Source organism: Mustela nivalis (assembly GCF_964662115.1).
Source record: "Mustela nivalis genome assembly, chromosome: 2".
Lineage (NCBI taxonomy): Eukaryota > Metazoa > Chordata > Mammalia > Carnivora > Mustelidae > Mustela > Mustela nivalis.
This window is the reverse complement of record NC_139021.1, coordinates 1,419,047-1,429,442: the sequence shown is the minus strand read 5'-3', so window position 1 is coordinate 1,429,442 and position 10,396 is coordinate 1,419,047. Positions and strand designations below refer to the sequence as shown.

General features: G+C 64.3%; 1 protein-coding gene across 1 annotated transcript; it reads left to right on the top strand.

The window, feature by feature from the left end:
• Nucleotides 1–1,942: 1,942 nt before the first annotated feature.
• Nucleotides 1,943–10,002, top strand: LOC309859621 (cytochrome P450 11B1, mitochondrial-like; the record flags this gene model as incomplete). Its single annotated transcript, XM_082720549.1, has 9 exons — nucleotides 1,943–2,181; nucleotides 2,590–2,745; nucleotides 6,517–6,716; nucleotides 6,846–7,049; nucleotides 7,324–7,478; nucleotides 8,541–8,707; nucleotides 9,133–9,211; nucleotides 9,309–9,506; nucleotides 9,752–10,002. The coding sequence occupies 9 exons, from the start codon at nucleotides 1,943–1,945 to the stop codon at nucleotides 9,863–9,865; spliced, it is 1,512 nt and encodes a 503-aa protein (XP_082576675.1). The 3' UTR covers nucleotides 9,866–10,002.
• Between the last annotated feature and the right edge of the window lie 394 nt (nucleotides 10,003–10,396).

Here is a 10,396-nt window from a genome sequence, read left to right as displayed (position 1 = left end):
GGCCAGGCTTGGGTTTGCTGCCCGCAGCCCAGGGGAGGGCGTCAGAGAAGCCCCTTGGGGGCGGGCTCCGTCCCTGCCGTTGGGGCCAGGAAGGACTAGCTATAAAGTGTGGACAGCTGGGACCCAAGCCCCAGGGAGGGCGGAGGGCGGACCCTGTAGTACTTGCTCCCAGCAGCCCACGTGCCAACCTCAGCTCTTTTGCAGAGGCGGGCCCGGGGCTCAGGGTGCCCGTCAGCGGACAGTTCTTTTTCCGGACACTGGGCCTTGGGGCGCCCGCCTCATTCAGGGACACCTTGCACTGGCCTTGCCCTGGCCCGCCTCCGACTGTGTTCTTCTCCCTCCCCCGCTGGTGCGCTGTCAGCAGGAACGGGCAGCGCCAGGGCTGGGGATCTCCCTCTCAGGCCGCTTGGGCCTTGGCCCCCCAGCTCTGCCTCAGAGCAGCCACCCTGCCCCGCCCCCCAGGGCCTGCCAGGCCTGTGGGTCCATGGGGGGGGCAGGCAGCAGCGGAGCAGCGGCACTGGCAGCCCTCCTGGGTGCGCACCAAGGAGGAGGCTTCACAGGAAGAGTTTTCCGGAACCTGCTTCCGGCCACAGGGCTGGGGCGCCGGCCCGCACCGGGACTTCGGGGCAAGTGCAGGACCGTCCACCACAGGCACCTCCCTGCTGGAGCCGGCTGCACCGTTCCTCTCGGCAGGAGAGGCTGGCTCCAGGGCACCTGCCTGCCCAGGTCCTCACGGCAGGCTGTGTGGGGACACGGAAAGCAGACCCCTTGCGGTAGCCCGGTCAGGCCCGAGAACGGGCAGCAGAGGTCCGGAGGGGCCGGGAGGCAGAGGGCCCACGGGCCGGCACGGGCAACAGGAGTGTCCGGCGCGGCGTGGGCCGATGTGCCTCCAGCCTGCCTCTCTGCCCGAGGACCGCTTGGGCCGCCTCCGGGTTGAGGCACCGCACACATCTCAGCTTGCTGAAGGGGCCTGCCTGGCCGTCCTGACTCCTCGGCCGCCGCACCTGAAGACCTTCCCCTAAGCCGCCAACCCACGGAAGGGGCAGGAGCAGGGAACGGATTCAGCAGGAGGGTGACCCTGGGAGGTAGAAGGAGCGAGGGGCTTCTGTCCCCTTGTCTGGGCATGGGAACAATGGCGGCCATGGGAAGGCTGCCAGGAGTCGGGGGGATAGGTGCCCTGGGACCCCGACCCGCGGGCCCAGCCTGCAGAGGGTGGACAGCCCACGCCCGCAGCACCCCCAGCACAGACTCCACGCTGCCCCCGGTCTGCGCTCAGAGTCTGCATCCGGGAGAGCCCGCTTCCGAAGGAGGAGAAAGGAGGGCGTGGGCCCCGAGCACAGGCCCGGGCGGGCCGGCCAAGCTGGGGCCAAGGCGAGCGAGCCTCTCCCGGGGCCTCCGCCCCATCACTGCCATCCCCAGGTGTGTTTCTGGGTTCCTCTGACTGACCCCCAGCACTGAAAGGCCTCACTGGCGGGGACTCAGGGACTCTTGCCAGCTCAGGGCTCCTGGTTTGAGTCCCGGTGCCCTGCACCTAGCCGGAGGCCTGGGGAGGAGCAGACAGAAAGGCCCTGCGTTAATGGGATGGAGGCCCTCGCTCGCCCCAGCTCCTGTCCCAGGCCTCTCCTCTCTCTCTATTCCCCACGGGAAGGACGGAAGGGCCCCTACCCCGCCGCCGACCGGCCGAGCCCACCGAGCCCCCAGGCCAGACCCTGCACAGGCTCTCAACAGCCACCCGCCCGCAGGTCTTGCGTCAGTGGGAGACAAGGCACCCATCCATCTCTTTCCTCTGCCTCCAGCCGGAGGCCTCCAGCCCTGACCCCTGCCTTGGGTTTCCTGGCCTGGTCCAGGGACAGCTTCTCCCGTGACGTGGTCAGGTCGGCTGCTCCAGGCCTCCTGGCGAGATAAAAGGGTTGCGCTGCCCAGGGGCAGAGGGAGCTTCAGAATGGCACTGGGGGCAAAGGCACGCCGGTGGCTGGCCGGGCGCCGGCTGTCCCTGAGCTGCGCACGCACACTGGGCACCAGCGCCGCTCAGGCCCCCAAGGCGGTGCTGCCCTTCGAAGCCATCCCCCAGTGCCCCGGCAACAAGTGGCTGAGGCTGCTGCAGATCTGGAAGGAGCAGGGCTCCGAGAACCTCCACCTGGAGATGCACCGGACCTTCCAGGAGCTGGGGCCCATCTTCAGGTAAAGCCCTTCCTGCCCGCCTGGCCGAGAGCACCCTAACCGGCTGTCGCTCCGGACGACTGAGTCCCGGCTGGGTGCCTCGCACCAGCGCTGTCACGTCCCTGCCGGGCGCCCGTGGCCTGGGCTCTGTCTGCGCCCTCACGAAGGCAGGGTGGGAGCCGCGGGGTGGCTGTTCTGGGCCTTTGACGGTGGAGGCGGCGGCTCTCGGTGAGGACAGAGCAGTCCCACTGGCCGCTGAGAGGGCGGAGTGCAGACAGCAGAGCCCCAGAGGCTTCCTGCCTTAGACAGCGGGAGGGAGCGCCTGCTCTGGAAGGGAGAGGCCCCCGGAGACAGGCCGGCTTGGTGCTGCGGAACGAGGCCCAGGGGAGGGCAGGCCCCTCTGGCAGGGCTCTGAGCTTTGCCCCGCAGGTATGACGTGGGAGGGACACACATGGTGTACGTGATGCTGCCCGAGGATGTGGAGAGCCTGCAGCGGGCCGAGAGCCCTCAGCCCTGGCGGCCGCTCCTGGATCCCTGGCTGGCCTACCGACAGCATCGTGGGCACAAATGTGGCGTGTTCTTGCTGTGAGAGCCAGGAGGGGTGGCGGTGGCGGGGAGGGCGGGGGACGGGGCTGGGGCGGGGGAGGGGGGGCACGGGTGGCGCGCACCCCAGTGCGGGGTCCAGCCAGGTCCAGAAGCCCACAAGCGCCCCTGGCCAGGGAGATCCTGAGAGCAGGTGGGCCCTGTGTGTCGCAGGGGCGGGAAGGGGCCGTGGGACCCCAGCCCCAGAGACGAGGAAGGATGACCACTGGCACTAGGGAGCACCCACTCTGCGCCCGCCTCTGCGCGTTGTCCCGGCAGGGTGGGCTTCTCCCTTCCTATAGGTTGGGACGCCCAGGCCTGGGGGGGGTTCACCGGCCAGGCGTCCATGTCAGCCTGAGGGCCCCCCGGACTGCAGCCCTCTGCACGAGGTCCCCTGTGGGACTTCGAGGTGAGCGCAGGTAGCCAAGGATGGGGAGGCTGGGGTGGGGAGAGGGCAGGCAGTAGGAAAGGCGCCCTTGTTCAGAAGCGAAACTCTAAGCGGGTGCCCGTGCGAGCGTGAGCCTGTGCGTGTGCCCGTGTGTGTGTGTGGCTTCCTGGCTGGAGCTGTCTGCAGCCTCGGAGTTGTGTGCGCTGTGAGTGCTGCATACGTGCGCGTGTGTCTCCGTGTGCGCGTGGGTTGAGCGCTCCAGCTGTGCTGTGGCAGCGGTGTGTGTGGGGATTGTGGGCGTGCTCACGCGTGTCGTCCTGGTCAGCGAGCGCGTGTGCAGGCGTCCCGCTGTGGTATGCTCATCTCTCCGGGCGCACGTGTGTTCGCTGGTGTGCAAGTGTGCACGTGTGTGCACGCGATCGTTCTGACGACCTGCTGGCAGCCAGCCGAAGCCAAGAAGGTGTTTCTGCTTGAGTGTGGCTGAGGATGCAGGGGCCTCCCCGCAGTGCGCTGAGGGCGTCCGTCCATCCTTTCAGCCACCACAGCCCTGGGCCCTGGTGCCCTCGGAGAAAACTGGTCTAACCATGTCCTCATCAGCCTGTGGGGGAGAAGCTTCTCTCCTCCCCTTTCCCCCTCCCCCCCCTCCACCCTCCAGCTCCTCCTCCCCTTCCCTTCTGCTGCTGCTGTGGCCTCTTCTCCTCCTCCCCCCCTTCCCCCCCCTCTTCCTCCTCACCCTCTTCCTCTGTTCCCCCTCTTCTTAGCCTGTCTCTCCTTCTCTTCCTCCCCTCCCTCTCCTGTTCCGCTCCTGTCCTCCTCTTGCTGCTACTTCCGACTCACGGACCTGTACTCCCATGAACTGGCGCACTAGGACCCGGGGTCCAGTGGAAAACTCAACACTTCCGTGTGCTGCTCAGCGCTCACCCCTACACGCGCACTCTGGATCCCCGTCCCCCACCCCCGAATTCCCCCGCTCCTGCAACCACAGTTTGTTGTCTGGATTTAAGACTCTGCGTTTGGTTTGATCTCTCTGTGTCTTTGTTCATTTGCTTTGTTCAATTCCGTACATGAGCAAAACCTTATACTAATCTGTCTTACCCTGACTGACATTTCTCTCTTAGCCTAATACCCTCTGCGTCCATCCATGGGCTCGCAAATGGCCAAGATCCCATTCCTTTTAGGGACCGAGTAGTACCCCATCACGTGGACGAGCATCTCTCTGTATCCCTCTCTGGGCCATCGTACCCGTGCTGCAGGAAACACAGGGGCAGGTATCTCGTCGCATTTGTGGTTTCATTGTCTTTGGGTAAATGACCAGTAGTGGAACTCGTTTTAGCTTCTTGAGGGACCTCCACACTTTTCTCCAGAGTGGCTGCACCCGTCTGCATTCCCACCAACAGTACACAGGGGCTCCCCTTTCTCCACATCCTCACCAACGCTGGTTGTTTCTTGTGATTCTGATTTTAGCCGTCTGACCACTGGGAGGTGATGTGTCCTTAGAGCTGACGCGGACCTCCTTGATGATGGGTGCTGCTGAGCGCCTGTTCACGGGTCTGTTGGCCATCGCCAGGTCTTCCGTGGAAGAAGGTCTCTTCCAGTCTTCGGCCATTTTTAATGGGATCGTTTGTTTGCTCGGTGTGCCGTTGCTTGGCTTCTTTGTATGCTTTAGATATTAAGGTTACCGTACATACCACTGGCAAGTATCTTCCGCCAATCAGGAGCTTCCCCCTTTTCCTTCTGTTGATGGTTTCTTCGCTGGGCAAAACCTTTCCAAATTGTGGCAAGGTGCGGATAGCTTAATTTTGCTTTTCTTTCCCTTGTCTCCGGAGACACATCTAGAAAAATGTTTCTGTGGCCCGGGGCAGAGTCATTACTGCCTGCCTTGTCTTCTAGGAGTTTTGTGGTTTCAGGTCTCACACGTGGGTCTCTCATCCATTTCAAGTTTATTTTTCTGTGTGGCGTAAGGCAGTGGTCCGGCTTCATTCTTCTGCATGGGGCTGTCCAGGTTCCCAGCGCCATTTGTTGAAGAGACGGTCGTTCCCCATTGGGTGTCCTTGCCTCCTTCGTCATAGGTCGGCCATACAGTGGACCGTCCAATCATGGGTTTGCTTCTGGGCTTTCTATGCTCCTTCATCGATGGGTGTGCCTGCTTCTGTGCCAGCACCACACAGAACTGATCGCTAGCGCTTTGTCGTCTGGGTGGAAATCTGGGGTTCCGGGGTTCCGGCTTCCTTCTTCTTTCTCAAGGTTGCCTTGGCTAGTCAAGGTCTATTGGGGTCCCCTCCAAATTTTAGCATTCGTTGTTCTAGTCCGTGAAAAATGTTGCTCTTGTGATAAGGATTGCAGCGAACCTGTAGCTTGCTTTGGGCAGCACGGACATTTTAACAAGACTGGTGCTTCCTCACCATGAGCCTGGGATGGCTTTCCGTTTCCTTCTGTTTCTTTCATCTGTGTCGTAGACTTTCTGACTACGGGGCTCGTACCTCCTTGGTTAAGCGTATTCCTAGATGTTTTGTTATTTTGGGTGCGACCGTACATGGGACTGTTTTCTTCATATCATTTACTGCTACTTCATCATGAGTGTACAGAAATCCAGCAGGTTTCTGTGTATTGATTCTGTGTCCTGCGACCTGATTGAATTCAGTTGTCAGTTCTTTTTGTTTTGTGTTGGTTTCACTGCTGGACACTTTAGGGCTTTCCCTCTATACAGTCTCATGCCATCTACAGGCGGGAAGAACATTTTATTACTGCTTCTTTACCCACTCGAGGTGTAGCCACAGCGATCAGACAAGAAAAAGAAACAAAAGTCATGCAGCTGGGAAAGGAAGAAGTACAATTCTGGGCTCTGTTCTGAGCACGTGACAGGACCCATGGTTTGGCTCCTGCCCTGGAGGACCAGGAGACGGGCCGGGACGGACTAGGTGTGACTGGCACAGGGGTAGCACTCTCAGCAACGGGGAGGGTGGGAGGTGAAGCGGGCCCCGGGCCTCCGCCTCTGGGGCCTGGTGTGAGCAGGGTGGCAAAGGCGGACAGGAAGTCGCCCCTCCCTCCTTCCTCCCGGGACAGGGACGGCCCAGACGGGTGCTGACGGGCCAGCAGGGGACCTGTAGGTGTGCACGAGTGAACGCCAGGAACCCACTCGTGGCGTGGCCAGGCAGAAGTTCTGGGTCAGCCCCTCTTTAGACGGGAGCACCCTGGGCACAGCACGCAAGGCCTCCCTCAGAGAAAGGGCTGCGGCTGAGGCCGACAGGCAGGCATCTGCCCCTCAGGCCCAGCAGGCAGCTCCCTGTCCGCGCCCCCCCCCCCACCCCATCCGGAGACGATGTGTCCGGGGCTGGCCCCGAGCTGCTGACGCCGGCTTCCCTGAAGCTCCTCTCTCTGCTCTCCAGAAACGGGCCCGAATGGCGCGCGAACCGGCTGAAGCTCAACCCGGACGTGCTGTCGCCGCAGGCGGTGCGGAAGTACATCCCCATGGTGGACAGGGTGGCGAGGGATTTCTCAAAGGCCCTGAAGTCAAGAGTGCTGCAGAACGCCCGGGGCAGTCTGACGCTGGACATCCGGCCCAGCATCCTCAACTACACCGTAGAAGGTAGGGAGGGGCCGGGCTCTGTGGGGCAGGGGCCGCCCGGAACCGGACTGGGACCGTGTGGGTGTGCTGCAGGAGGCCCCCGTGAGGCCATCGGCTGCCCGAGGCTCAGCAGCCATACCCTCTCCTCAGCCAGCAATTTAGCCCTTTTTGGAGAGCGGCTGGGCCTCCTCGGCCCTAGCCCGAGTCCTGCCAGCCTGCAGTTCATCCGGGCTCTGGAGGCCATGTTGAAGTCCACCGCGCAGCTCATGTTCATGCCCAGGGACCTGTCACGCTGGACGAGCGCCAGGGTGTGGAAGGAGCACTTCGAGTCCTGGGACTACATCTTCCAGTACGGTGAGACCCAGAGACGGGGCAGTGCCGGGTAGCAAGGACACCAGGGCCCCCAGTAGCCACTCACCGAAATCGGGGTGGGGGGCGCTGAAGCCACTTCACTGGGCTCATGGCGTCCTCGGGGCCCAAGAGACTTGGCAGGGAGGCTGGGCTGGGCCGGTCCTGAGCATCTGGCACAGGAACAGGGAGTCTTGGGGGTGGGGGGGCTGCCAGGTGGCGGCAGAGGACAGGTGCTGCCCAGCACCGGGCCCAGGCCCCTGTTCGCCCTTCTGCACAGCCAACAATGCCATCCAGAAAATCTACCAGGAGTTGGCCCTCGGCGGCCCACAGCACTACAGCGGCATCGTGGGGGAGCTGCTGATGCACGCGGACATGACCCTGGAGGCAGTCAGGGCCAACTCCATCGAACTCACCGCCGGGAGCGTGGACACGGTCAGGCCGGCAGCCAGCCCTGCCCTAGCACTCAGAGCCTCCTGACTACAGGCAGAGACCCCCACGCCGCGTGGCTCCCACAGGCCCTGTTTGGAGCAGATGGAGGGCTCTGATCTGAGGGGGTTGGGGGGGAGAGCACTCCGGAGCTGATCTTGCCAGGGAAGGGTTGCAGATGCTCTGGAGGGAAGCCTGCTCCAGGCCCAGTGCAGAATGGGTGAGGCCCAGGAACATGCAGCAGCGCAGACCCCTGCCAACGTCTGGGCCCTGGGAAGGAGGGGGGCTGAGGGGCCGCTGCACAAGGAGGGGTGTGCACAAGCAGGGATGCCCGCACAAGGAGCCCCTGCCGGGGCCACAGTCCGTTGGGCTGTCGTTACAGAGGCTTCGGAGGTGAGGGGCTGAAGACCCAGAGGGCAGCGGAGGCTCCAGCTTGTGGAAGAGAGAGCAGCTGGCAGCCCAGCCCCGGGGCCGGGGTGCTGTAGGGAGGTGCAGGCAGGTCCCAGGGTGTGGAGTGCAGTGAGCCTCCTGCCCTACAGCCAACCCTCATCTGCCAGCATCCCTGAGGTCCGGCTCTGGGCCAGGCCCGCAGGCTTCGTAGCAGAGGCACAGAGCGCTGGCTGGAGAAAGCCCATGAGCAGAGGCTGCAGTTCGGCCACTTAGGGTCCAGGGTGGCCCGTTCCTGTTGGGACCCCGGGGTCTGGGCTGACCTGACATGACGCAGTGGGTGCCAAGGGGTCTGGGGATGAAGGGCTACACCCCCGCACCCCCCCCCGTACCTATACACTTGAGTAGATGGACCCCCGAGGAGGGTGAGAAGCAGGCCCTGGGGGGATGGGAGGAGGCGGCCTGGGTCTTCACCAAACATGGGGACACCTTCCCTGAGGGATTCAGTGGAAGCAGATGACGCGAGTGTTAGATCTTGAGGTCTCAGATCCCCAGGGTCGGTGCTTCCCTGGGCACGCACGTCCACCCCCGGGGGAAGGGCGTCTTCCTGGGGGAGAGCCCCTGGGGTCGGAGGTGCGTGGCCTGTGCCAAGGTCTGAGCCCCGCACCGTGGCTCCCGCAGACGGCCTACCCCTTGCTGATGACTCTCTTCGAGCTGGCGCGGAACCCTGACGTGCAGCAGGCTCTACGCCAGGAGAGCCTGGTGGCCGAGGCCGGGATCACTGAGAATCCCCAGAGGGCAACCACAGAGCTGCCCCTGCTGCGGGCGGCCCTCAAGGAGACCTTGAGGTGGGTGTGGCAGACCCTGGCCGCCCCGGTGCCCCGGCCCCAGTGTCTGGAGAGCCGTGCTCAGCGGACCTGCAGACAGATCCTGGGGCTGACGAGCAGATTTGCCCCAGATGCGCGCCCTGGAGCTCCTACTCTTCTCCCTGAGGGATCGGGGTGCTTCCCTGCCTGGGGTCCCGCGTCAGCGCCCTGGGCGCCCCCTCGGCTGCGCCCTCCTCGGCCGGACCGCTCAGGCCGGGAGAGCTTTGCCTGGGCTCCGGAGGTGCAGGGAGCCCGCCCCTCATGGTCTGGGCTTCCCGGTGCCCGAAGCCACCTGTGGGCGTGGCGGGGAGCTCCCCTCGTCGGTGCCTCCTGGGCTAGGAAGGCCGCAGAACGCAAGCGAGGGTCCGGGTGAGGCTGAGGTCCCCGTTGGATGCCCCTGTGCACAGGCTGTACCCCGTGGGCATCTCACTGGACCGGCAGGTGGGCTCGGACGTGGTGCTGCAGAACTACCACATCCCGGCAGGGGTGAGTGGGGCCCCACAGCCCCCGCAGCAGACGCCAGGCCCGGCTGACCTTTGCCCGCAGCGAGGCACTGACGCTGCCCCTCCCCACCTCTCTACAGACCGTGGTCAAGGTGCTGCTCTACTCCCTGGGTCGAAACCCCTCTGTGTTCCCGAGGCCGGAGCGCTATCATCCCAGACGCTGGCTGGACAGCAGGAGCTCCGGCACCAGGTCCCCCAGCCTGGCCTTCGGCTTCGGCCTGCGCCAGTGCCTGGGGCGGCGCCTGGCAGAGACAGAGATGCTGCTGCTGCTGCACCACGTGAGCAGGCCGGGGCTGCCCTGGCCGCAATGACATGCCACTGCCCGGGCCCGGCCCAGGGTGGGGGTGGGGGGAAGTAGGTGGGGTGGGGGCTGGGCGTGCTGGGCGGCCTGGCTGGGAACCACTGGCTTCCCCGGCACGGCACGCAGCCCACGGAGCAGGGCCCAGGAAGGAGGAGGAGGGGGAGGCTGGGCCAGACCCCAGGCTGAGCAGTTGTGCAGGTGGAAGCCGCGCCTCTGTCCTAGGTGCTGAACCACTTCCTGGTGGAGACCCTCACGCAGGAGGATATAAAGATGACGTACCAGTTCATCCTGATCCCCTCCACCCTCCCGCTCCTCACCTTCCGGGCCATCAACTAGTCACGTCAGCATGCTGTGGGGACAGCCGCGCCACCAGCCCCTCCCTGCCTGACCCCAGGCCACCCCGTTATCTCCCAAGAGCCCTGCTCCCTGCCCCGCGACACTGTGCGGCCAGGCCAGCACCTTGCTCGAAGGGTCGGGGATGACTCTCGGTTGCACGTCCTGGCTGCGTGCTGTCCCGCCAGCGCCCTGTCCACCAAGGAGCACCATGGGAGGGCCTGAGAGCCCCTGTCACCCCACACTAGCTCCAGGGTCTTCGGACCCGCCCCGCGCCCGCCTCCCTGTCTAGTCTCTCGGGGAACCCTCAGCCTCTGTACTCAACTCTGTCCCCATGAAGAGCTGACAGCTGGGGCTCCCTCGGGCTTGCCCGTTGCCATTTCAAACTCCTTGTCTGCACTGCTCTCGTCCGGCCCAGAGCTTCGAGCTGGGCTCTCAGTCCCCCTACCTGTTGCGCTCAGGCTGCTTGGGTCCTCCCGGCACTGCCAGGCTCTGCTTGTGGCTGAAGCACCCAGCCGGGGAACCAGATACGCG